The sequence below is a fragment of the Neltuma alba genome, unplaced genomic scaffold (genome assembly GCF_004799145.2).
Source record: "Neltuma alba isolate B1F8T4 unplaced genomic scaffold, ASM479914v2 tig00006092_pilon, whole genome shotgun sequence".
Taxonomy (NCBI): Eukaryota; Viridiplantae; Streptophyta; class Magnoliopsida; order Fabales; family Fabaceae; genus Neltuma; species Neltuma alba.
Window position 1 is genome coordinate 16,928 of NW_021634345.1, and position 26,639 is coordinate 43,566.

At 37.3% G+C, this 26,639-nt stretch overlaps 4 protein-coding genes across 8 annotated transcripts; all 4 read left to right on the forward strand.

Annotated features, from left to right (window-relative positions):
• Positions 1-6,787: 6,787 nt before the first annotated feature.
• Positions 6,788-10,444, forward strand: LOC114749547 (phenylalanine ammonia-lyase 1). Its single transcript, XM_028938050.1, has 2 exons — positions 6,788-7,277; positions 8,359-10,444. Exons 1-2 carry the CDS (start codon positions 6,880-6,882, stop codon positions 10,106-10,108), a joined length of 2,148 nt encoding a protein of 715 aa, XP_028793883.1. The 5' UTR covers positions 6,788-6,879; the 3' UTR covers positions 10,109-10,444.
• A 1,088-nt stretch (positions 10,445-11,532) lies between these two features.
• Positions 11,533-15,719, forward strand: LOC114749545 (isocitrate dehydrogenase [NAD] catalytic subunit 5, mitochondrial). The gene is made up of 7 exons (XM_028938044.1): positions 11,533-11,826; positions 13,316-13,636; positions 13,723-13,884; positions 13,978-14,052; positions 14,160-14,269; positions 14,348-14,420; positions 15,162-15,719. Exons 1-7 carry the CDS (start codon positions 11,668-11,670, stop codon positions 15,351-15,353), a joined length of 1,092 nt encoding a protein of 363 aa, XP_028793877.1. The 5' UTR covers positions 11,533-11,667; the 3' UTR covers positions 15,354-15,719.
• A 2,645-nt stretch (positions 15,720-18,364) lies between these two features.
• LOC114749546 (adenosine kinase 2) lies at positions 18,365-21,808 on the forward strand. Of its 5 annotated transcripts, XM_028938049.1 has the most exons (13): positions 18,444-18,505; positions 18,817-18,920; positions 19,034-19,087; positions 19,531-19,577; positions 19,700-19,731; positions 19,807-19,908; positions 20,003-20,070; positions 20,213-20,289; positions 20,390-20,487; positions 20,563-20,633; positions 20,708-20,774; positions 20,858-21,041; positions 21,231-21,808. In XM_028938049.1, coding segments are annotated over exons 3-13 (891 nt in total). In that variant the 5' UTR covers positions 18,444-18,505; positions 18,817-18,920; positions 19,034-19,085; the 3' UTR covers positions 21,374-21,808. The 5 variants fall into 5 exon arrangements, with proteins under 5 accessions (XP_028793880.1, XP_028793879.1, XP_028793878.1 ...); XM_028938047.1 differs by lacking the exon at positions 18,817-18,920 and having other exon boundaries at positions 18,365-18,505; positions 20,858-21,074; positions 21,231-21,315; XM_028938046.1 differs by lacking the exon at positions 18,817-18,920 and having other exon boundaries at positions 18,369-18,505; positions 19,858-19,908.
• Positions 21,809-22,847: 1,039 nt separating this feature from the next.
• On the forward strand, positions 22,848-24,736 carry LOC114749544 (uncharacterized). The gene has a single exon (XM_028938042.1). The coding sequence runs from the start codon at positions 23,043-23,045 to the stop codon at positions 24,444-24,446; it is 1,404 nt and encodes a 467-aa protein (XP_028793875.1). The 5' UTR covers positions 22,848-23,042; the 3' UTR covers positions 24,447-24,736.
• The last annotated feature ends 1,903 nt before the right edge of the window (positions 24,737-26,639 follow it).

Genomic DNA, 26,639 nt, shown 5'->3' on the forward strand with positions numbered 1-26,639 from the left:
ACTTGCTTTATATTATATAAGTGCATGTATGACTATGAAAATGTTTTATTTCTTGCTAAAAGTATATCAATGTGATATACCTTATTTTAAAATATAAATTTATAAATAAATAACAGTATGATTGACACATCCATCTCCCTTAGGATAATAAAATAATTTATGTAAACTATTTTTTTGAAAAAAGGATTGGGAGAAAAGGGGAAGCGGTGGAGGTGGACAGAATCCGAATCCTACGCGTTTGATATGGCTGCCAAATACATTGTCACCATCATCCCAATGATAAAGAGTTCGTTCATAATCTATAAGGTTGTGAATTTAAATTTTAGTGCCGATATAAGAATCTTATTAGTGAACAATTTGTAAGTATCTCTGCAAGTATTTTTTAAAATTGAAGGCGTGCTTAAATCCTGATAAGCTTTTAAAATCTAACTCACCTAATTATATTTTACCAAAAAACAAGTTAAAGTGCCAGGAACCCAAGGGCTGAAATTCAAAACAATAAAAAAAAAAAAAAAGAAGCAAACAAGAAACCCGGGGAAAAAAAGGCAGGAACAGGCGAAGGGCCAGGGCAATGATGCTGTACCCCTGATTTGCCAGACAGGATTGTTAACAACACATTAAGAAAATGAATCTTCCAAATATTGTAGGCATAATTTGGTACATAACTATACGTTTCTTGTGGAAAAGAGAATCTTTTGGCAAAAAGAAGAAGAAGAAGAAGTTGGTCCTAATTTGTAATTAAAGGCTTCATGAATGACAGGCACCAACATGAATGTTCACGAACCAAGACAAAATCACGGATCCACTGAATTATTGCACACAATTATGCAGATGACGTGTCGACTGCACATTTTCTAATTTATTATTAATATTAATCTCTGTCTGTATATAAAAATGTTCAAGCCATTTTTCTCTTTTGATTTCCATTCATTTTCACATTTTAGATCCGCGTCTCTCATTAATTACGAAACATTATCATAGCATTATCGTCTTCACCATATGATTAGAACAGAGAGGGATAAAACACAGAGTTGTGTCTGGATTTCACATAAACTGAAATGTGAAATTGATTTATAATATTCAAACGCGCGTGAGGTCAGACCAATGGGAAATGGTAGGTGATGGTGATAACAATGGGAGTTAGGCAGAAACGCGGAGTGGTCCTTAAGGAAGACAAAACCGTCACTAAGGCGTTTTATATGTCATGCTTACACCCTTTTTAGTTTAAAAAAAAAAAAGGAAAAAAAAAGAGTCATATTCACAAAAGCTAGCCATTACGAGACCCGCATGGAAACGTAACCGGGGTTGGTGAAATGGGGACACTTCCTTTTATTTTTTATTTTTTTTATTTTGGGACTCAAAATGAATGCACTTCTTCATATCTTTAAGTATCTAACAATCTATCGTGCCTTGTCTTTTTTTGACCAGCTCTATCTTGCCTTGTCTCATATTCACAAAAGCTAGCTTCTTAATTCTTCATTCTCTCACCCCCTCCCTCCGTCCATTTTAATTTCTTTTAATTTAATACAATTTAAATACATATACGGATACGGACATTTTAACTCGAGATCTTATCTAAACATGATGGGTGACGTTGTTGCTAGGATAACTGGCTGTTAACGATTGTCTATTTTAAATTTTAATCAACGGTGTTATGGTTTATCACTGTAAAAAGAAAATTAATGTACTCACTAAAAAATTTCATAATAAATAAGCAACATACCAATGTAAAGATAGGATGACATATTAATGATGCTCATCATTAACATTTTGTAGTAACTATATTTTTTCTTCCATAATCAGACTTTAGTACAAGATTGTTATTTTATCTGAAATATCTATTTTTTTTAAATACCCTTTCCTTGCTTTTATATTCCTTAACCAACCACAGAGAACTTCAATTTAACTGCGAATAATTTTTTGTATGAACTGATTTTAACTGAAATCTTTAGTATAATGCATGTAAAGTTGCTCTAATTGAATTCTTACAGGGACTTCATTGATTGGAACTTTATTGAGCTCATTGTTCATTTATTTCGTCACCAGATAATAATACAAATATGACTTAGTTATAATAACTAAACTGTCATCAATCAAATGTTGATAAAAATTAAAAACGAACATGAACTGCAAATTAAATTATTGATATTGACATATTTAACTAAGTAGGCCTATATCATATCCTTTATAATAGTTGTTTACAGGTCACAACAACCCCATCGCGTAGCCCCAAAAAAAAAATCAAAAATCAAAAATCAAAAAGGAAGGACGCGCGCGCAAGCGCGCAACACAACACAACTACCACCCCTCACGCGCATACCTGAAAGGTAGATGATGATCCGCTTGAAATAATCTTTTAACTAATTAATAATGGGCTTATTTGACCCAGAAAATAATTAATAATTGGCTTATTGCTTCGGGTATGCGTATTAGTAATAGCGTGCACTAGTACTCGCTTTGACCACTTTAGCTATCTGTACTTGACTTGGGAATATTATAACTCACAATTACAATTAACTCTCGTTTTTATATTATATTATCGCTTAATTATAACATCGTCAACACTTTCGTTCCCTTCAAACTCATCCAAAAAGACTGCATCTACAGTACTTGGTCCCTGTCAAACATAACGGCTTTTTTTTTTGGGGTATTTTCAACGTGTTATAATATTATTTATATCAAATTAAATCTCAAAATATAAAATGCCAGATATCATATACTAGTTAATTATACATAAGTACACTGTAGAACACAAGAGAAAATTCATATTAAAATTTCCACAAAAATAGTAAGGTTTTTTCATGCGCACAAATATAATAAAACAAAAGAGACGTGCTGTGTTTGAATATTATTTAATGCATTTTGATGAGCTTTTCGTTCCCCACCTTGAACCATCATTTTATGGTGCTTTGAATTAAAGTTGTGTACTGTAATATGAAAACTGTGATTATGTTGTAATGTCAAAAAGAAAAAAGAAAGCGACATAAAGGCAATACGTGCGCGCGCGCGCGCGTGTGTGTGAAAAGCATTTTTGTGAATTAAACTTTTCACTCATAAGGTTTTTATGCTGAAATATATTTATGAGGGAGAAGGGCGCTCATTTTCATAACATGCCTTGGTGGTCACTGGTGAGCGGGAGAAAGAATCAGTGGACACGCGTCTTCATCATATCACGTGGTCTCAGGTTCATTATTCACGCTCACATTCCCCCTTTAATTTGTTGTCACGTACAATAAGAATTGCTTGACTTGGCTCCATCCCAACCGTCCACCCATTCTTACTTCGCATCACAAACATACAAACTACTCCCCTAATTCTTTTTGCAAGATAAAGAGAATATTTTGTTTGAATTCATAATTTTATCTCAATTCATTATTTTGCATACTATTCTTTTAAAGTATACTACACCCAATCCTAATTACAAGAACTAGTTAATTAATTTGAGGAGCTTAAAGAATAATGAGATTTATTTATGTTTTATTTCAGTGACACATACTACAAATTTTTTGTAAATAGTATCAAAAGAGTATGGTAAATTATCTTCTCTAAGTTATTTCCAGCAAGACAACATGGTTTATCCACATATTATTTCGCCTTTATGCTAGCGTCGTTTGCATTGCTTTGACATTTTCCACCCGTTTTTTTTAATACTACATGCATAAGATGTAGATAACTAGTTTGTAAATATTAAAAAAATTAGCTATTCATATTAAATTGGTGATATCTTTTTAAAAATACCTTTATTAATCATGTGTATTAAAATAAAAACTATTTAATACTATGTATGTACAGTCATGGGATTACTTTAAAAAATAAATAAATTAATTAAAGTCTTATATTTATGACTAAATTGAATTTCTAACCGGTTTTTATATTTAAAACCGGAGACAGTACAATTTAAACACACAAGCACACAAATATGTTTATGTGGATCTCGGAACTTCATCCAGGCATGCAGATGGTACTGTCGCGGGCTAACTTGCCGTTCATTGACATTTTCCACTTACCTGGTCTTCTAAACTAATTTTATATATCCCATATAATGATCATATATAGCCCCCACAAACTTTGGTGTTAGTAATTTATCTTGGGTCAACAAAGCAAAGCGTCTGGCTAAATCATTGTCATGATTTTTAGATATAAATTTACTCACTCAAATTAATGACTGCCTGCGCATTTTAGCATGTTATTATCTCTCCTTTTACTGGTGCAAACTGCATAGAAACGGATTTTTCAAGAAATCATAGCATGTGATCTTTATCATATTATTTAAATTATTTTCATGTGAAAACATGCTATTTATTTTTAAAAAAATATTTCATTACGGATACTATATCATGATTATTTGCAGAAATTAATTTTAGAAGGGTGATATTTCATGTAATAATGAAATATCAGCCGGGGGCTTCTAATAAGGGGGCCCGTCGGGGGTGTGTTCGGGTCAGCGTTCAAAGAGGGTGGCTTATGTTTAGTTTTATTCGAGGTATCTTGCTTGACTTTCAAATTCTTTTTTTTTGGTTTTTTGGTTTGATGCTTGAAAATACTCCAATAGACCGACGAGTCACTTGACTCTCCACTCTTACAGCTAATTAAGATGCTTTGTAATTTTGAATGAATGGAGTATCTTATTGTTTTTCCTCCCCGGGCCAAAGCATGACCAAGTACGCTTAATATGCCCATGATTATATTTTTGGTCTTAAAATGTCATTATACAGCTTCTTCCGCGTATTTTATATTCTTCATTATTTTTTAAGTCGTTAATAACAGAAGGTGATACTCCTCTCATCCTATTTATATTCTAACATGTTTCACATAGACCAAGAAAAACCTTAAATTGCATTAACTTTTGATTAAAATATAATAACTTTTCAACTCTACCCCTAGTTAATATAGGGTTAAGGTGCATCCAGCACCCCCAAGTATTTTGTTAGGTGCATCCAGTGGCCTAAAGTAATTTATGGTGCAATTTTGCCCTCAAAGTAATTAAAATGGTGCACCGGTATTCCATGCTAACAGATCTGTTATTTTGACCGTTAAATTGTTGAGTCAGCATAAGTTTGACCAAAATAGTCTGACCTGGCATGTCTAATAAGCAGGTGATGTGGAATTTTTTTCGGGGTTAAGGTGCATCCAGCACCCCTAAGTATTTTTCCAGGTGCACCCAGTGGCCTAAAGTAATTTATAGTGCAATTTTGCCCTCAAAGTAATTAAAATGGTGCACCGGTATCCTATGTTAACAGATCTGTTACTTGGATGCACCTTAACCCTTTAATATATACACATTTTAAAAAAAATAACTATATACACTATAATAAATAAAGAACAATAGAGTACATGAGTAAAAAAACTAATAAAATGACTTATAAGTAGGATAAAAAAAAACTTTCTCTCTGCCCTATAAATAGGACCAAAGGAGTAGATTTTAAGTACTTGCACTAATTATAGTTGAAACTTAGAGGAGAAAACGTTATATATTGCCGAGAGTATATTAATTACGTCTGTTTAATCATCACACAACTAATAATCCTGCAAAAATGAGTGCTCTATAGCTGTCCAAAATTGTAAATGAGTAGTCATAAAAAAAATGGGAAAACCATATTGAAGGTACCTATACTTTCTCTCAATTTTTGATTTGGTACCTATGTGTTTTTTCCCTTTAATTAAACATTTAATTTTATCTTTTTAGCAACATTAGCTCTTATAACTTTGTTCTATTGATATTTTTAGTCTCTACATAAGGATTAATGATGTTAATAGAGCAAAATTAAAGATTTAGTTAAGAACAAAAAACACATAGGTACCAAATTGAAAATTGAAAAAAAGTATAAGTACCTCCAATATGGTTTTCCCTAAAAAAATTGTAAATTAGCTGTGTTCTTGTTACCGCCTGCATGCACCGTAATTTCAACATATACTGTATTTAAATGAGATACGAGAAAAAAGAAGTAATAAATTAATCATTGTCCAGAACCGAGGTGCCTAAACAGGAAACATATCGCAACTAAAGAAGAAGCCGTGAAAAAAAAGGACAAGAGGCAGGCAACTTTTAATTTCGTGGTTGGCATGCATGGCCCCCGTAACATACGTACCCCAGATTTTTTTTATGTATATTAGGAGCCAAACTATTTTGTAGCAAAATGTTCAAATTACATATAATTTTCAATTATAATTTTTGTTATTTGTATGTATTGGCTACCACACGAAAAATTTTAATGACATAGTTTTCAAAAAAAAAAATCTTTTTAAAATAAAAAGAGAAGAGTTTAGATCAACTGCTCTAAAGAGATCGAAGAGCATGAGTTATTGGCTTGTATGTCGTCATGTGAAATATTGCCGATAAAGATGTGACGTAATTTACCTATATATATATTTATTTATTTATGTTGGCTAGAGGCAACAAGTTTACGGGTTCAATTGATGCATAGTCCACGTCTCCAACGCCAAATATGAGACATGGCCCCTTCTTAGTTACTCACCTACTCTCGGGTCGTCCACTTGCATTGACATGGCACTCAGCTACCCACCATTGACGCTGTTATAATGCGATACAGTAGTTCCACGTTGCAACACGGTGGCCGTGAGATCGCTCGTTGAGGATCGCACGGCACATAATGATTCTCAACCACCAACCCCCTCCTTGTGGCCTGCTGCCGCTCCTTATGCCCACCTACCCAGAACACGCCCTCACCTCCTTCTCAGCCTCTCTTATATAACGCATCTCTCTTCCCCTTCTTCCTCTCAGGAAATCCCATCCTTCTTCCCCAAGATTTCCTCTCTCCCTTTTCCTCTCATCTCCTACCTCTCCTCCTCACCTAACTAATCTCATCCTTGCAATTTTCCTCATTTTTCTCCCACTACTTCTTCTACGTCATTATTATCATGGAGTCCGTCGCCCAGGCTAACGGTCACCACCAGAATGGTTCTTTCTGCTTGAGTAATGGCAAGGCTGATCCCCTGAACTGGGGGGTCGCCGCCGAGTCCCTCAAGGGCAGCCACTTGGACGAGGTGAAGCGCATGGTGGAGGAGTACCGGAAGCCGGTGGTCAGGCTTGGCGGCGAGACTCTCACCATCTCTCAGGTGGCTGCCATTGCCTCACATGACCAGGGAGTGAAGGTGGAGCTGTCGGAGTCTGCCAGGGCCGGCGTCAAGGCCAGCAGCGACTGGGTCATGGACAGCATGAACAAGGGAACCGATAGTTACGGTGTAACCACCGGATTCGGGGCCACCTCTCACAGAAGAACAAAGCAAGGCGCTGCTTTGCAGAAAGAGCTCATCAGGTACGGTTCCTCTCTAGTTTCTACTCATGCCTCATCGTGAACTCATGATCCGCCTCCAGTTTTACCTTTGGTGTTTCTTTTCATGATGATACGTTAAAATTCCGGGTGATCGGTTAATGACAGACAGATAAAAAAAGGCAAAAAGCTACCTAATCCGTAAGAAGGCAGAGAACTTCATACTAGTATTATATATATATATATATATATATATATATATATATATTCTCACAATACATGTATGGAGGTTGGGTTTTCGGGTAACAAATTAGTTTTGAAAAATAGGGAATAATCGTTAATGAATGATTTATATCATACGAAGAGTTGAAAAATGTTTATTTAACAATCTAATTTAGATTGATATATTTATTTTAAAGAAAAAGAAGTTGCAAGACAACTTTTTTTAAGAAAATGATTTTAGTGAAAAAATTAAAAAGATTGCCAAGAGAAAAGGATTTTAAATTCTGAAATCATGTCAAATATCCAAAGGAAATAAATCCAACTTCAACTAATAATAAAAAGTATATATAAATATTGAGAAAACATAGTGAATAATAAAAAGAATATATGAATTTTGTAATATGACGTGTAATTCGTTTTCGTCCAAATAATTTAACTTTTATGTTGTTAAAATTTCAGCTCTAAAATCATTTGAGATTATGATTGTCGACAACCTACTGCCGTTATATATATCCTGATTAAAAAGGATTTTAAAAATAAAAGGGGGTAGGTAGGTATAAATTTTTTTTTTTTTGGATAAGCGGGGCACTGGTAACTTTAGCGGGTAGCTGGGAAGCGCCTTGGAATTAGGACAAGCACATTAGAACATGCATCACCGGTTTGAACGCCAGGTCGGTCTCCGGACATGACTACGTTGGTTGGCCACCGGTGTAGCATCCAAATTCTTAACCAAATTATTGGTGATCATAGATATTCCTTTTTTGTGCTTTTATTCTTGGCCGTTGACTCTTCAAGGCGAAGATTTTAATTTCACCGCGAGTGTTGATCTGCCAGTTAATCTCCGAATATGAAGAGTGGTAATATATGAATTCCATTTCTGATCATTGGGTCCTTTATATTTCAGATTTTTGAACGCCGGAATATTCGGCAATGGTACAGAGACTTGCCAAACTCTGCCACACTCCGCCACAAGAGCAGCCATGCTAGTCAGAATCAACACTCTTCTCCAAGGATACTCTGGCATCCGATTTGAAATCCTAGAAGCCATCACCAAGTTCCTCAACCACAACATCACCCCATGCTTGCCACTTCGTGGTACCATCACAGCCTCCGGCGATCTCGTCCCTCTTTCTTACATCGCCGGTTTACTCACCGGCAGACCTAACTCCAAGGCCGTTGGACCCAGCGGTGAAGCCCTTAATCCCAAGGAAGCTTTCCAATTGGCAGGCATCGAGTCCGAGTTCTTCGAGTTGCAGCCCAAGGAAGGGCTCGCTCTTGTAAATGGCACCGCCGTTGGTTCTGGCTTGGCTTCTATGGTTCTGTTCGAGGCTAACGTTCTAGCCGTGCTCGCTGAAGTTCTTTCGGCTATTTTCGCTGAAGTCATGCAAGGGAAGCCTGAATTTACAGACCATTTGACCCATAAATTGAAGCACCATCCTGGCCAGATTGAGGCCGCTGCTATCATGGAACACATTTTGGATGGAAGCTCCTATGTTAAAGCAGCCAAGAAGTTGCACGAGATGGATCCTCTGCAGAAGCCTAAACAAGATCGCTATGCCCTTCGAACTTCACCACAGTGGCTTGGCCCTCTCGTTGAAGTTATCAGATTCTCCACCAAGTCAATTGAGAGAGAGATCAACTCTGTGAACGATAACCCCTTGATCGACGTTTCAAGGAACAAGGCTCTACATGGTGGTAACTTCCAGGGTACCCCAATTGGAGTCTCCATGGACAACACGCGTCTGGCTATCGCTTCCATCGGAAAGCTCATGTTTGCTCAATTCTCTGAGCTCGTCAACGACTTCTACAACAATGGCTTGCCTTCCAATCTGACTGCCAGTAGAAACCCCAGCTTGGATTATGGTTTCAAGGGGGCTGAAATCGCCATGGCTTCTTACTGCTCTGAACTTCAGTATCTTGCCAATCCCGTAACAAGCCACGTCCAAAGTGCCGAGCAACACAACCAAGATGTGAACTCTTTGGGCTTGATCTCGTCTAGGAAAACAAACGAAGCCATTGAGATCTTAAAGCTCATGTCTTCCACATTTTTAGTCGCCCTCTGCCAAGCAATTGACTTGAGGCACTTGGAAGAGAACTTGAAGAACACAGTGAAGAACACAGTTAGCCAAGTTGCCAAGAGAACTCTGACCACTGGTGTGAACGGAGAACTCCATCCTTCAAGATTCTGCGAGAAGGATTTACTGAAAGTTGTAGACAGGGAGCACGTGTTTGCCTACGCTGATGATCCCTGCAGTGCTATTTACCCATTGATGCAGAAACTCAGGCAAGTTCTGGTGGACCATGCTCTGGCCAATGCCGAAAACGAGAAGAACACGAGCACATCAATCTTCCAAAAGATTGGAACTTTCGAGGAGGAGTTGAAGAATGTATTGCCGAAGGAAGTTGAGGGTGCAAGAGTCGCATACGAGACCGGCAATTCTGAAATTCCAAACAGGATCAAGGAATGCAGGTCATACCCTCTGTACAAGTTTGTGAGAGAGGAGCTGGGGACTCAGTTGCTAACCGGCGAGAGGGTGATTTCACCAGGTGAGGAATGCGACAAGGTGTTCACAGCTTTATGTCAGGGCAAGATCATTGATCCTCTTCTGGAATGCGTTGGCCAGTGGAATGGCGCCCCTCTCCCAATCTGTTAATTCTTCAGCTTCCTAGTCGAGATGGTTTCCTTTTATATCTTCGTTATGTGCAGTTATAAACAGTTGGTTTGTTAGTTTGGTGATGGGGGCCTCAGGCAAATCAACCCAGAAAGATGCTTGTATGTCCTAGTTTGCTTAATATCAGGAGGATATTATAACTTTTCTTTGAAATTGAGATTTAATTTGTTTGTCATCGCTTGGAGCGCTACTGGAATATATGCCCCCGATTGATGGAAACGGCATGTTTCTTTTCAAGAACGCGTCTCCTAAATTTCTCTGTTTTGGCCACCAAAGTCATTTGTTCAGAGTAAAGATACGCAATACGGTTTGTCTTTTTTTCCCCTTTCCCAAGTGATCTATAAGCCAAATCACAACGCTTCCGCAACAGGTTATGTATTGGTCAATGCTGCAATATCGAATTTTGTTCGATGAACTTGGATAGTGCTAGAGACTTGGCGGGCAAACGTTTTGTTTCAAATCAGTAATCGCCCATCAAAATTTGGTTGACAACTGTCTAAGAATTAATTAAGCAAGAAATGGTCGTCTAAAAAAATTAAGCGGTAAATAAATGGCTCCCTCACGGTGGTGAAATCCCTTTCTGGAATTTGTCAAATGTCAGTGCATAATATGTCCACGTGGCCGATATCCTTAGGAGTTATCCTGTGATCCTTAGGATTTTTAAATGAAAATTAGGGGATTAATTTTTAGACTTATCCTCATAGGTTAAAATAAAAAATATCTTACAACAAAACAAAAGATAAAAAAATATCTATATCTACGTGATTTTTTTTTTTTTGGATTCTAAAGAGATTAATGTGTCAGAAAAATAATATAGATAAATATATATAATCAAATTATGTCGCAGGATCTTTTAATAAATTAAAATAATAATATGCCGAAATTCCAAAGTTATCATAAGAGGCTTCTTGATTCTTGAATCCCTTACATTATTAAAACTCAATCCATTGTGGAGTTGATAGTTACCATCCAAAAATTGGAAACTGAATCCCTTTCTCGTCTTTTTAAGACAGGTAAGGTGTTCAACGATGGTTCCAATTTTGTGAATAATCTCTTGATCATTTCCTAATTTCTATTTTGTACTGTTTAATTATCAAAAAGTCTTAATTGCAGGTGACCAACTTAAAACTGTTGTTCTTTTTTACTCTAAAATTTGTTATTACTTGCTTTTCACTTGTAAATAGATTTTAAAGTAATTAAAATATTTTTTGAGGTCTGATTGTAGTTATCTTTTTTTTTTTTTTCTATTTTGAGGTCTGATTGTAGTTATCTTTTTTTTTTTTTTTCTATTGGGCCTGCGGTCGGGCTTTGAAACGGCGCTCTAAGGTTGGCGGAAAGAAATGAGAAATAACGCGCCGAGAAGAAGGACTATTCATCGCACTCGGTCCCTAAACATAAAAAGGGGAAGCACCGAGGGAGAGTGACCCTTTGAATTGTAATTGGCCTGGCCTTGTGCGTCCCTGCACTGGCACTTGGAACCTTCGACTTTCCGAAAGAATCAGTTTATAGTTTGGCTTCTCCATCGGTGTTCGTCGTCAACTATGGCCTCTCAGCTTCTTAGACGATTTCTTGGGAGGCGCAGCAGCCAGGTTTTCTCTTTCTCGGATCTTAGGGCTTTCTCTTCCGCTTCTACTCCGATCCGAGCCACTCTTTTCCCTGGCGACGGTATTGGCCCCGAGATCGCCGACTCCGTCAAACAGGTTTTTCTTCCCCTGCCATTATTTCTTACTTTCAATTCCGTATTCTCTAGCCTTGATTTGAATAATAGCTCTTCGCAAATTACTGTACGGAACTAATTATTGGGAGCTCCGTTGTTGATTCACATGCTTCTTACTGTCCGAAATGTGCGGAGCCCCGGGTTTAATTTGACCTTAAATTCATTAATTCAATGTCGAGACTTGTGATTATCTGCTAAACTGTCTGTTCCGCATTGACGCTTCTGGATTTTGTCTTTTAATTTTTTTTTTTAACGTAGCACTTTCAGATTTGTTTTTCTACACATTTTTTTTTTAATTATGCATTCCCGATTGACTGGTGTGGTTTGCGTCTGGACGATTTTTTGAAGAGTATTCTCTGCACCATTGAATGCTATTCTGTTCAAAATGGGCATCGTTTTTGCGAATATTTGGCACGCTCGCCCTTTGTTTTTACAGAAAATGGTTTGAGAGGTGGAACATATTTTTGTGGAAAAAATAACTTAGAAGGTATTCTCCCTTTGAGATAAGAATTAAACGAGGCAACATTTTGCAGTTGACTATTACACCAGGCATGGAAAATGTGTCGGCATTAAATAGTGGATTTTTTTTTTGGGGCTTTTGGGTAACTATTTTGTGTTCTGAATGCTAGGAACTATAGGAAACCTTTTCCAGGAAATCATTTGTCTGAGTTCTCCCTGAATCTCAAGGTCAACGTGAGTGTAACTAGTTTGAGCTTTGAAAATACCGTTAAACTGTTGCCTTTCCAACCTAAACTTCTTGCAAACGGGATATTCATAATCTGGTTCAAGTTGAAGATGATATAAGATGGATGGACCATTTCATATTATGCTTGTAAATATACCAAAGTTAAGTTCCGAATGAGAATTCTCAAGTTTTTAGCGTGGCCTACATATACCATCTTTAAGCTATAGTATCCTTTGAATATCTGATTTTTAATATCAAAACGGAGAAAGACAAAGGCATTGATGCCAAGATGAAACATGGGATGGAGAAGCCGGCTCAAAATATTTGATCTTAGGTGCATTTCCCTCTGGAATCTTATTGTTTGGGTACGACTGGACAACTACTGGTATCTAAAAATATTCTTTCTTAGAATGTTGTTGTTAAATATAAATATATATGTATAGTAAAACTGTTGGATCGGGATCGGGTGTTACTTAGATGTGAAACTTGCAATAAGAATAGCTGCTGTGGCCCATGATCAAAGCTTTAGACTTCCAGGTGGTGCTTGCGAAGGTTTGTTTTATGGATTATGATATCTGTTTTGTACTTTGGTAATTTGAGTCAGGCTGTTGCTATAGCTGAATGGCAAATTTGATTTACTTGGTTGCTGAAATAGATTAATAGAAGTTGTGGTTTAGTCTGCCTAGTCTCTCTTTCTCTGTATATTTCTTCTTATGCATGTTGATGAAACTTGATTTATTCAGTAAATTTAATGTACTGTTCTTTCAACAACTTCGTTTGCAATTAGGTGTTCAGTGCAGCTGAAGTGCCGATAGAATGGGAAGAGCACTATGTTGGGGATACAATTGATCCTAGAACACAGAGCTTTTTAACATGGGAAAGCTTAGAATCAGTTAGGCAAAATAAGGTTGGTTTGAAGGGACCAATGGCCACCCCTATTGGAAAAGGTCATCGTTCATTAAACCTTACTCTGAGGAAAGAACTTAATTTGTATGCCAATGTCCGACCTTGTCATAGTCTTCCCGGCTACAAAACTCGCTATGATAATGTAGACCTTATCACTATCCGTGAAAATACAGAAGGGGAGTACAGTGGACTTGAACATCAGGTAAGTTTTTAACAATTGATGTGACATTCTACCATTGAATTTATGACTGATATTAACTCTCATCAACCCCCATCTACTGTTGACAGGTTGTGAGAGGTGTAGTAGAAAGCCTCAAAATTATTACACGCCAAGCAAGTTTAAGAGTGGCTGAGTATGCTTTTCATTATGCCCAGACACATGGTAGAGAGAGGGTGTCTGCAATACATAAGGCCAACATTATGCGAAAAACTGATGGACTTTTCCTCAAGGTTCACAGATACTTAAAATTGCACGCACAATCAATTGGCTTCAATTTTTAGCCATGAATCCTTCCATTGACTTAGATTTTGAATTATTTTCAGTGTTGCCGTGAGGTTGCTGAGAAATATCCTGAGATAACTTATGAGGAAGTTGTCATTGACAATTGCTGTATGATGGTATGGCGTCTTCCTATATGGATTTAGGCACATTAGATGTGTGATGCAATTGCATCTGGAAATTGTTGTGTCAAAATGGAATAACACATGCTGTTGCCCATTTACAGCTTGTGAAGAATCCATCTGCGTTTGATGTCTTAGTGATGCCTAACCTCTATGGTGATATTATCAGTGACCTTTGTGCTGGCTTGGTTGGAGGATTGGGCTTAACACCAAGGTATTTTCGTTTTTGTTTTTGGTCCAAAAATGTAGAATGTTATGAGTACCGTTTGATGCAATTTTGTAATGTCGGCAGCTGCAACATTGGTGAGGGCGGTATTGCACTAGCTGAGGCTGTGCATGGTTCAGCACCTGATATTGCTGGAAAGGTGAGCTGTTCCAACTACTCCCTATTCTTCGTTAGTCTTCAATCTTTTCACATTTTGTTCTTTTCGAACAAGCAATCTTTTCACCTTGTTATTTTATAGTTTGCATTCCCCCCCCCCCCCCAAAACTTGTGTTTGATTTGTGATGGCATTGGAGGAATTGATAGCCTAAGTTACATAATCGTCCCGCCATCCAGACCAAGGGTGAAGTTATTGATTTTATTTTTAACATTGTTGTTTTGGTTGCTGATAATGAAAATTTCCCGTGTACTAAAGAATTGGGTTAGTGGACGTGTTTTTCCCAACTAGGATTCTAGGAAGTCAAATTTGGTGGTGGTGCTTTTCAAATGAGATCTTTTGAAATGTCTACAATCTGTCATCCGTGTACTTCAATTTTCTGGTAGTATCGTTACCCTGCTATGAAAAAATTTGTTGCAGTAATTAACCTTGTGCGCTCAATTTATTTAAACATTTTTATCGAAGTTTTGCGTTAATTGACATGGTCACTTTGAAGATAGATGTTCTTGTGTAAATTGTCTAGATTGGCTGGCAGACTGAGGCTAGATAATAAAAACTTAGACAGAAATTAATGATCTCACAAGAAGAAACTTGGATTTTCTGATTTTTTGTTGTTATTTAGTTGCCAAATTATTTTCCTCTCAAATGCAGCCTGGGTCATAGTGTCATTGACGCTCATTTCAAGATGTTGCGTTGCTTATTCATATTTTCTTCGGATTTATGTAGAACTTGGCAAATCCAACTGCTTTGCTGCTGAGTGCTGTTACAATGCTGCGCCATCTTGAGCTCCATGACAAGGCTGAGCGGATTCAAAATGCCATACTCAACACAATTGCTGAAGGAAAGTACCGAACGGCTGACCTTGGTGGCAGTTCATCAACAACTGACTTTACAAAAGCAATTTGTGATCATCTTTAAATTTTTGCTTTGGGGTCAGCCAAAAAGAAAATTCATTCCTTGTGGTTTTTTCCCCAGCCAAGTTCTAATTTATTTACAAGTTTTTTTCCTGTTAAGAAGAGTAGGATTACATCAACTTAAATGAATGGCTCACCTGCACATGTTACCTCAAAAGATGAGGAATGGATGGGCAAACATGGCTTCAAATATCTGGGGCTATTGCCTGCATGGCATTAATGAGGGCGATGGAGTCTCTACTCTTAAAATGTAACCGCGTGGATGGGAAACCTCGGTTATCCTTAATTCTTTGTTAATAATGTAGCCAAATAAAAGCACCATATGATGTTATGTCATCAAACTAAAGATTTTGTTTTACAGTCATTTCAAACTGTCTTGTGATTATACGCCTACTAGAGGATAATAATGTGGAATGCGAACGTGTTGTCCATGACAAATTTTGAAGTGGAGTAACCCTCGTTGAGTAGAAAAGACAATGGCTGAGGAAATTTGTTGCAGTCATCACATTAGGCTCTAGCTGCATCTCTCTAAGGGTGTGTTTGGGTGACACCCCAAACCATGGTTTGGGGACCCAAATCATGGTTTGGGGACCCAAATCATGGTTTGGGGTGTCAATCACCCAAACACCCCCTCTAAAAACCAAAACCATGGTTTTGGGTCAAAACCATGGTTTTGACTCCAAAACCATGGTTTTGAAAAAAGCAAAATTTTTTTGCTTTTGGAGAAAAAAGGGAGAGTGTGAGAGCCTATATGATATGTATCTTGTTATTTTTTTTATAAACATATTTTTTGATAAACATATTTAATCTTATATTTTATAAATATATATACACATTAATTATTTATTAATTATATTATCTTATGTATTATTAATTATGTTGGTAAAAAATATATTATTAATAATTTTATTCCTTCAAATTAAAATATATCATAAAATCTATTTTTTTTGTAATTATCATAATAACTTATGTCTTTTTTTTAGTAATTTGTATATATAAAAAGTGCTTCTGATAACAACTATCCAAACACTCTCACTTCTCAGAATCACTTTTTTACAAAATATATTCTTCACAAAATCTATTCTCCCCAAAATCTATTCTCCAGAATCACTTTTCCAAACCACGGTTTGGTTTCATCCAAACACACCCTAAGTATCTTTGCAATTGGAGAGGTTTACATTATCCTGTCCAACTTTTTTCTTTCTTTCTTTTGTTTCTTGGGACCTGAAAGCTCCCCGTCTTGAACCTTTGGATTGGATTGGATTGTTCACCAAACTTCCAAAGCTCTCCAGAACCGTATCTCTTCAAGTACTCCTATTATAATTTGATGCTATCATAGCCGCGAGACCACGATCACGAGTTTAGAGCTAGCACCTAAATGTGGAAGTTCGATTGCGTCTACGCTGACTAATATTTTCACCATGAGTTTAGTGCTCCAATGTTATGCATTCTTGTTACAAGTGTTGTAATCTTGTGTCCCTTCTTTCTCATAAGACGCCTCACTATAACTAACCTGGGATTTGAAGAAAAAGGAAACAAGCAGCCCCAAAATTGGATTGCAACTCCACAACCATTTGTTGGCCAAAAATAAAAAAAAGTTCCACGACTTCTTTGTCTTCTCTTTTATAATCCGGATGACTGACCCACGTTTTAAAATTACACAACGGCTGAAAATTCATTTTCCCTTTTCAAAATTACATCAAACATTTGGAATTATTATTAATTGATTTTAGAATATCATCGCGCTTTTCTTGTTAGATGATGGATATTATCTTCATTTTCAATCCTGATTAAGATAGTAAATAATTATTTAACGCTCTTTCTTTATTTTCTTAGACGCATATTCATATCCTCCTTTATTTTTTTTTTCCCCATTTAGTCAAATTTATGTCAATCAACAAGTACTAGTATTATGCATAGAAATTATGGTTTTTAACTAGTATTATTTGTAAGACAACCCCCCCTTCTAGTCACTTTCACGGTGAGATTCTCTTCACAGAAATTGGGTCATTACAGTCTAGAGGCACAAATCTTGAAGCAGAGTTTTCTTTGCTTATTTGTTTTGATTTTTCTGTAACTTTTTGGTTGTGTTTCAGTGGATGGACCATGGATTTTTAGTTGGTTTTGTTGTGGTTGGACTTTCGGATGCTTGGTATGACTCTCTCCCTCCCTCTCACATTCACTCGCGCGTGCGCATACATTTATGCTCATATTATTCTTTTGAAAAGCAACTTCTATTTTTTATTTGTTACAGATGAGTATTAGTGTCCCTACACTATCATTTTCAATTATTTGCGTAGAAATAACATTTGATGAAAACTTCTCCCAATTAATAGAGATATTTTAAAAAAAATAAGAAACAAAATGGACTGAGATCATATATTTGAGATCAAATCCACCATTTCAATAAAATTTTTATATTAAGGATTAGAGGTAATATTTACTGTTTTTCTTCAAGCTAATTTGCGTGACTTATAAATTGATATATAATCTAATAATTTATATAAATATTTTAAAAAGATGGTATAACATATGTCATAATTAAGTAATTTTTTTTAATCTCTTCGATCTAGTAAAGCAGCTCTTATACCTAATACCAGAGGTATTAAGTTTCACAAGTTTAGCACTCACCCACGATCTCTGCCGTTAGTATGAGGATTTCATGAATGGATATTTTTAAACATTGTTTAGAGGAGTTATTTAAGTCATGAAAAAGATACTGGTATTGAAATTTGAAACTGAATGCATGTTTCACTTTGTTAGTTTTTGGTTAATTTACAAAACATACGCGTGCTTCAAAGTATATGTGTGCGCGCCGCAGAATTTACTCATTTCGGACGCTTTGGAGGGCATATGCTGATTTCAATTTTCAACCCCACTAACGAGAATGGCCAGTTGGTGGGACTGTTGATTCTGACTTCTCAAAAAGAGAATGGCAGATGCGTATGATCCTATGATATCTTCTGATGGATACGAAATTGACTGACAAATAAAATATTGTGAAGGAGTAAATGGCTCCAAATTCCGCCCAGCCGCTCCTGCAGCTTCTGCCTGTCTCTCCCATCAACCACCAATGGCATCCCAAGGCATTCTATTGGGAATGGGTAATCCCCTCCTTGACATCTCATCCGTCGTCGACCCTGGCTTCTTGCAAAAGTATGCATCTCTTCCCTCTTTTCTTCGCCTCTCATTCTCTACGTAGTCTTCTTCCTTCATTTTCTGGCTGATTCTCAGGCAATATTCTTTTGTTAAGTTTCAAATAGTTCCCCAATCTGAGACTAGTCTAATCTTATATGTCTCGTTGAGCTTCATTTCACGCCTGCCTATGTGCTCTTTAATCCATATCTTAGAGACAGCCTACCATGTTTATTTCATTTAGTTTGCTTGCAAGAGAATTCCAGTGAGTGTCCGTTTGGACTTTCCCAAAATGGCAAGTTTACAGAATTTGTTTTTTCTTGCGGTAACAGTGATGTATTTCCCGATTTCTGGGCTTCCGCCCTACAAGTTTATGGATGGATAGTATCTGACGATCAGTTCTATTCCAAACTTTGTTCTATCATGTGGATACGAGGTCTCTCATTGCCTGATTTGTCAAAAAATTCGTGATTGACTCATATATGATCATGAATGTCAAGGATCACATCTCCCTTTTCTGGACGATTTGACCTGGTTTTTGTGTGACAGATACGACCTCAAGTTGAACGATGCAATTCCTGCGGACGAAAAGCATCAGCCTATGTAAGAAATCTCACTCGATGCCTACACTGCAGTTGTTGACAAATTCAAGTTCTTACTGATAGTGGTCATTGTCCGACTTATGTTAATCATTAATCACTGTTGGAACCGTCATCCTTCAATTGCACATTTCCCTCTTTATGCTTAGGCATATTCGGTAATATGAAGGACTACTAACTTTTATTCGCAGACCAACGAAGTGACATTGTTTTGGCTTATTGAGCTTTTAGTTAATCTTCTTATTGCATCATTCTGTGAAAATTACAGTATATGACCTGTTTACCTAGTAAAAGTAGAATATAGTGTAGGAAACCTGGGAACAGTTGGTTCCCAAGAGAATCTGCGCTCTGCATTTTCTTTATCATCTTGGAATCATTTTCCTTGACATGAGTTAATATAACTGTGGGTTGAACTCTGAACCAATCTTATGCATATGATCATCTCAGGTACGAAGAAATGGCCACAAAATATAACGTGGAGTACATAGCTGGAGGTAATACGTGAGGTCTGACATTGGATTTGAGAAAATTGATTTATTTGTCATGTCATAAGCACACTTCAGAACAAAATTCAGAGTACTCATTGGTGAATTTTCAAAAAATTTCTTATTGTCAGGTTCTACTCAGAATTCAATCAGGGTAGCACAGGTATGTACTTGAACAATTATGATTCATAATAGAATCTGGAGTCTGCGTCAAAGTAATTTACTATTTGTCTTGTAGTGGATGCTTCAAACACCAGGTTTAACAACTTACATTGGTTCCATTGGGAAGGATAAATTTGGAGAGGAGATGACGAAGAGTTCAAAAGATGCTGGCGTTAATGTAGGTTTTATCTTGTCTTATACTTCGTAATTTGTTACTCTGAGGCGGACCCCGGAATCCTCTTTTCTAAAATACATTGTTCATTCAAAATCAGGTTCAATATCACATAGATGAAACCACACCTACCGGAACTTGTGCTGTTTGCGTCGTTGGTGGTGAAAGGTCTGATATCAGTCTGATCTTCCCCTTATCTCCCTTAATACTGACCTTTACTGCTGTTTTCCCAGAACTTATATCTTGGCTTCAAGACATTTGTAATAGTATGGACATTTTCTTAATGATCTTCAGTTGGTTTTAAATTTAGGTCTCTTGTTGCCAATTTAGCGGCTGCAAGTTGCTACAGGTCGGAACATTTGAAGAGACCAGAAATTTGGGCTTTTGGTACCTTTCGGAACATGCTGGGTCTACCCCCCCCCCACCTTCATTTCCTAGTAATTTCCGGTGACTGATATCTGATATGATGTAATCTTTTCTTTGATAGTTGACAAGGCCAAGTATTTCTATGTTGCTGGCTTCTTCCTCGTCGTCTCCCCTGATTCCATTCAGTTAGTTGCTGAACATGCAGCTGTAAATAATAAGGTCTGATAAGAAGAAATTGGCCATGCCTTCTTACTTGCAGTTTCTGATGTCTTCCTATTTTGCTTCTGTATACAGGTCTTCATGATGAACCTCTCTGCCCCGTTTATCTGTGAGTTCTTCAAGGATGCACTTGATGGAGTCTTGCCGTAAGGAACTTTCTCATTCAAGTTCAAGTGAATAAATTTACATATGATCTAAAGGATGGCGTTTCTGGATTCAGGTACATGGACTTCGTTTTTGGAAACGAGACTGAGGCAAGGTCATTCTCTGAAGTGCATGGCTGGGGGGTAAATTTGACTTGCTATTGCTAGCAGATCTCTGCATTGTGGGCTTTAGATATTGACTTGTGAGGTCTCTACCTATTGACTAGATTGATAACGTGGAGGAGATAGCTCTGAAGATTTCCCAGTTGCCAAAGGCATCAGGAACACACAAAAGGATCACCATTATCACACAAGGAGCAGATCCTGTGTGTGTTGCTGAGGACGGGAAGGTGAAAAAGTTCCCCGTGATACCATTACCTAAAGAGAAACTTGTTGATACAAACGGAGCAGGTAACTGTCCCATTGCTTAGGAGTTACAAAGTGGTATAAAGCTGCTTGTACGATTACGCGCATAAACTCTTCATTGTATAAGAAAAGAAGTGAAAAATACCATTCGTTTTCATGATATCTGTTCAATACAGCCAAGGCATAACTATCTGTGATGTATGAAGGTGATATATAACGTTGTTTTGTTGGTAGGAGATGCATTTGTTGGAGGATTCCTTTCACAATTGATTCAGGAGAAGACCATAGGAGACTGCATCAGAGCTGGATGTTACGCAGCAAGTACTATCTTGCAAAGGTCTGGGTGCAAATTTCCAGACAAGCCTGATTTTCGTTGAGTAATCCTTACTCCCCATCCTGTGGAGGTTCTGATTGTCGACCACTGAGAAGGCCATTGTTGTATTATAATTTATAGTTGCGTTCGTAGTCATGGAATTAGGGGGTGGTCATTAGTGTGGCTCTTGCCTCATGGAGTTGGGACTCTTGAGTCGGTGGCCAGGGAATAAAACGGCAGAGAATGGCCGGAGTAGTGCAGTCTAAGGAAGACAACTGGAGTAGGTGAGATGATGTATTCTGCAACGTCTGAAGGTCAATTATCAAACAAGGAATTCCTGCTTTATAAAGAATGGTAATGTAATGTAATGTCGCATAAGTGTACTGTAATTAATAGTTTGCAGCAAGAGATTTGGACCTCCCAGCTGGCAGTCTGGACCCTTCGAACTAGCTTGTAGTTGGACAGACTTGACAGTATCTAACAGGATCTTTCTTTGAGGGGGGAAAAAAATATCACGTTCTAAACTTTTTCTTTTTCTTTATTTTTTGTTTGGTTCGATGGCGTCTTTCGGAAAGTTAAGATAAAACCATATCAAATCATCGACTTTAACTCCAAGTCAGGTTACAATTTTTTTATCAAGAGGGTGTAATTACTCGACCCCGCCTGCACGACAAAAGAAATATCCATTTTTTTTTTTTTGCCGGAACGGTCGCTAAATTATTATTCATTGAAACAAGACGGGGAGATATATGTCTTTAACAATAATATGATACAGGTAAAATAATACAAATCTGAATTAATTAACTAAATCATACGCTTGCTATCTCATAATTTAACAACGATTGTTGTACAATATCTTCATTGAAAATTTAGCGTTGAGAACCTGGAAAAAATCAAGTCCGAGTTCTGTCGTCCAATTCCAATCCAAATAAAAGGAGAAACATGACCGCGATTTTACCTGTCTTCTGTGTATGAAATTGTTTGATATATAAAAAAAAAAAGTTCACAGTAACAATACACGTATATTGTTATATACTACTTCGGTCCTAATCATAAGATCTCATTTGTATCAACGAGACTTTATAATTAGGATCGGAGGTAGTACTATTAGAGCTAGTTGACTAATTTGAGTAGATTAAGTAAATTAGTTAATTTAGTTATTTATAATAAATAGATGTCGTCTTTTCTAATATATCATTATTAATCAAGTATATTGGTTAAAACTACTATTATTATAAGAGTTACCTTAAAAATATATATAAATATAATAGATAAAGTAGATTAGGATTTTATACTTAGGGTTAAAATAAAAATCAAATAAGTTTTTATATTAAGAGTTTGAGTTATTTTTTATATTTATCTATTTTATCTTTTAAGTAATTCTTATAATGTGTTAAGAAGTCTTCGCATCGGGGGCGACAGCCGCAGGGATTTTTGTAACAAAATGGGAGCTCCGGAGCCGTGACCCGATGACCTTATAATTTGTTGAACAATTCGGTTATTTTCCACCCGTTTAATGAATCACAAATCTAATTCCGAACCGTCCAGCACTTATCCTCTCCGGGCGTGCATTTCACGGCGTGCTTCGGCGCGTGAAGACTTCCTACTCTCACCTGGAAGTTCACAGCTGCATAGCCACCTGGCTATCTCCCACCGACGAAAACCTCGAATCGAAAAAACACCTCGACCCAACAAACGCGAATTCGAAGGCAATAGACAATCGCAGATCCGCCATGAACCCCCATCCTCGGTTGCAGAACCTACGATCCACTGCCCAACTCCTCAGAGAAGCTGCCTCTTCTTTCTCTGCCAATATCGTCACCTTCCTTTTCCTTTCTCTTCTCATCTTATCCTTCCGTACCGTCGTTGAGAACGGCACTAGCCATGTCACCTCTTTCATCGACCGCGATCCCTCCCTCAAAGCCCTCCTCTCTCGCCTTGACCTTGCCGGCAATACCAACTCCAATCGCTTCCGATCTCCCGAAGATCCTTCTTCTGCGGCCTTTCACCGCCACCGTCGTCGCCCTTTTCTCCATCTGACCCGCGTCGGAACTCTGGATGATGACTTCTTCTCCAGCGATGATGACGATGGTCGCTCCTTATTCGGGCCAAACAAGAAATCGTCCGTCAACAGCAGTTTTGTGGTTTTTGGGTCGTTTAACTTGAAATCAGGGTTCTCGGATCTTGTTATTGATAATGGGATTAGGGTTTCGGAAGTGGTTCGCTCTGGAATCACCTTCAAAGCAGAAGGTTTATCATTTGCAGACGATAAAGATATTGATAACGACAAAGAAGCAGAAAACGAAAAGGTTGAATTGGCAACAGGCCAGGAAGTCGATAGAGCTGTCGATTTGCAGTTCTTTATGAAGGGATTAGAAATCGGTCGTCGTGATGCTGCGACGCTGTTTTTTCTTGTGAGTTTTCTATCTGCGGCTTACGGATGGGTGATTTTAGTTTTTCTTGTTACATATTCATGGGTCTTGGGCGTCGTTTTCATTGCTGTTGTTAACGATCTATTGGGGAGGTTTGGTTCGATTGCTGGTATGATTTGGGATGGTTCCAGACTGGGACTTAAGAGGCTTTCGGGTTTCATTCTGATGAGGTGGGCCGTCAGGGACGCCTTGACTCAGCTTGTTGGACTCTGGTACTTTGGTGAAATCGAAGATCAGTATTCTTTTTTCAAGCTGTTTGTCAGATTGAAATTGATGCCGTTCTCAGTCATGTCTCCGTGGATTCGAGGCTTTGAGAAGGAGATTTCCGGGTTCTTGTTCACTTGGTTTCTACTTGATACGTTTGTGGCATTCATATTTTCTGTTGATGCCTGGGTTTCTATTGTGGACTCTAGGAGGAGTGGTAGAGAAATTGTGAAGGAAGGTTGTTATTTGATATCTACAATGTTGAACCAAGCTATCCAAATTAAATGCTTGGAAGCTATATGTTGTGGATCATTCGCGAGATGGGTTTTAGCCCGAGTTTGTGGAAGATCTTTTGCCAAGATGTTTCAGTCGACGATGGAGGTCTACTTCATGGTTGCTTGGCTGGTGTTTTACTTTGCCGCCAGGTGTAAGGATGCCAATCTACAGGGTAGGAGGTTTGGGCAGAGAGAGTTGGAAGGCTTGCTTGAAGGTCATAGATGATACATGATGGTGACTGGATCCCGATTTTTCTTGCTGGCTTTAACTGCCATATTTAACTCGCTGCAATCCCTCACTTGTTAATGTTTCTCAATTTTGCAGCTTTGTCGGCCATCATTGCCAGTATATGATTTTGTCACCAGCTATGTAGTTTATGTACTTTACAAGGAGGCCAATATACTAGTTGTGTATATTCCGAACGAGAATACATCATGTGTATATTGTTCATGCAATGATTTAATTGGTTCAACCAATTCTTGTTGGTGATTATAATCCATCACGCATTTTGAAATGAGAGAATGTAATTCTCAATGTGGCAAGGAGTTATCTTTCAACTGTCGCTATAGCATCATTAGGGCTTCTGTGTTATATTGTATTTTAATGGGGACAATTTATGGCAATTATTGACTTAATCTGCAGCCACAAGAATGGGGAAAACACATTAATCTGCGTGTGTTGTGAGTTATGCATTTTCTCAATGGACCACGAGCAATGACATTTCATTTGGTATGCATGATTACTTCCTTGCTGCATCCGTAGGCTTGCCTTGCAGACAAGTTTTGCATTGTGGGGAGTCACTTGTGCACGGTTTTGGCTGAAAGAAGACATTTAGGACAATTTCATGCATGTTGAAGAGCAGAGTTTGATTCCACAAGTCTAATGTTCAGTGGTCAGGGATGAGATCTTTTCTTCAGGGTATTAATTTCGGAACGATTGGTGATTTGATGGCTGCTTGAGTTTAAAATTCATTATTCGTTTTCTAGAACTGAGGAATCCGGGTTTATTGCTTGTTTGTATGTCCTTTTGAAAGCGTTCTCGATGAGATTGGTGACCACTGCTCAAGATGCAAATAATCTGTCTATTGATGTATCTATCACAATCAAATCTATATTGAATGTTGGTTGACTTTTGTCTACAGTTGAATAACTTGTAAAGGCAAAGATCAAATCAGAAAGCTAACAGCTTCACTTTCTAATGAAAAAGGCTAAGGATGCATATTACGCAACACGTAGTCTTAGATTTAAGCTTGTATAAATGGGAAAAAATATTTGGAAGAGCTTTCCTCTATTTGGAGTTCAAAAATAGTTTAATCTAATTTGGTGGTTCTAGATAGGGTCGGCACAAATTTTTATCCCTCAAGTTTATTTTATTTTATTTTGGTCTATCAAATTTTTAATTATAAATTTTGACTCCTCAAGTTCTTTTTCATTTAAAATTAGTCCTTATAATTCAATAAAAATTTAAACTATTTTGACTTTGAGAACCAAAACCTATTATTTAAAATTTAAAAACTAAAACCAAAATGAGGATAAATTTAAGATTAAAAATTATATTAACCTTTCTAGATATCATATCTAAGTTTGGTAATAGACATAATATAATGTGGCTTGTTTCTACCTCCCTTCAAAGCTCAAGCGATGATCCTCTATCTTGCTATCTATCGATTTAAGGATACAAAGATTTGTACGCCCAGTCATCGGTTTTTTTCGGCCCTCTGTACTGTCGTCATCTGGAATGTGCTCTCAATTTCTCAATTCCCATGTCCTGCTTCCGTGTGTAGAAACTTCACCGGTTCATTTCCGTAATGAATGTTCTGTCGATTTGGCGATATCAGAAATTAGTCAAATTATCTTTTATTTTCTTCCCCCAACAATCACCGTGATCTGGCTTTCTGTAAAATCAAGAAATAAACTGCTCTCACAGATCTATTGCTGCCCTGGCCTCTACCACCGGAACAGTAAAATTTAAATTACATATTTGATGCACTACCTTCAATAACTTGTTTGATTTTTATTTTGATTCTAATTATAAGACCCCAATCTTGTTGTCTTTCACATTTATCTTTTTTTTCCCTTTAAAATAGTCCTGGTAATAATGGTAGTTCTAATCATTATATTTGATTGGTAAGGATATTTAGAAAACATCTATTTATTACAAATAACTAACTTAACTAGTTGTTTAATCTATTCCAATTACTTAAACTAACTTTTATATTAAGAACGGGTATTTATATTTCGTCATTATATCCAATGCGAACGTTTTTAGTCCACTTCAGTAGCTCTTTGTTGGTTCTGGAAGAAGAAACTGGCTTCTTGGTCATCAATGTGCAACCCTTTGATATATTATCTATTCTGATCAGGGCGAACAAATAGAATTGATTTACACAGGTGAGCTAAATGACACTTGTGCCTACAT

What these genes read in the sequence shown, in the direction of transcription:
- LOC114749547 (XM_028938050.1), top strand. Translation starts at nt 6,880, where the DNA reads ATGGAGTCCGTCGCCCAGGCTAACGGTCACCACCAGAATGGTTCTTTC. An exon ending in TTGCAGAAAGAGCTCATCAG is followed by an intron (nt 7,278 to 8,358) that starts GTACGGTTCCTC and finishes TTTATATTTCAG; the next exon opens with ATTTTTGAACGCCGGAATAT.
- LOC114749545 (XM_028938044.1), top strand. Translation starts at nt 11,668, where the DNA reads ATGGCCTCTCAGCTTCTTAGACGATTTCTTGGGAGGCGCAGCAGCCAG. An exon ending in GGATTGGGCTTAACACCAAG is followed by an intron (nt 14,270 to 14,347) that starts GTATTTTCGTTT and finishes TAATGTCGGCAG; the next exon opens with CTGCAACATTGGTGAGGGCG. An exon ending in CACCTGATATTGCTGGAAAG is followed by an intron (nt 14,421 to 15,161) that starts GTGAGCTGTTCC and finishes GGATTTATGTAG; the next exon opens with AACTTGGCAAATCCAACTGC.
- LOC114749546 (XM_028938045.1), top strand. Translation starts at nt 18,423, where the DNA reads ATGGCATCCCAAGGCATTCTATTGGGAATGGGTAATCCCCTCCTTGAC. An exon ending in ATTCAATCAGGGTAGCACAG is followed by an intron (nt 19,732 to 19,806) that starts GTATGTACTTGA and finishes TTTGTCTTGTAG; the next exon opens with TGGATGCTTCAAACACCAGG. An exon ending in CTGAAGTGCATGGCTGGGGG is followed by an intron (nt 20,775 to 20,857) that starts GTAAATTTGACT and finishes CCTATTGACTAG; the next exon opens with ATTGATAACGTGGAGGAGAT.
- LOC114749544 (XM_028938042.1), top strand. Translation starts at nt 23,043, where the DNA reads ATGAACCCCCATCCTCGGTTGCAGAACCTACGATCCACTGCCCAACTC.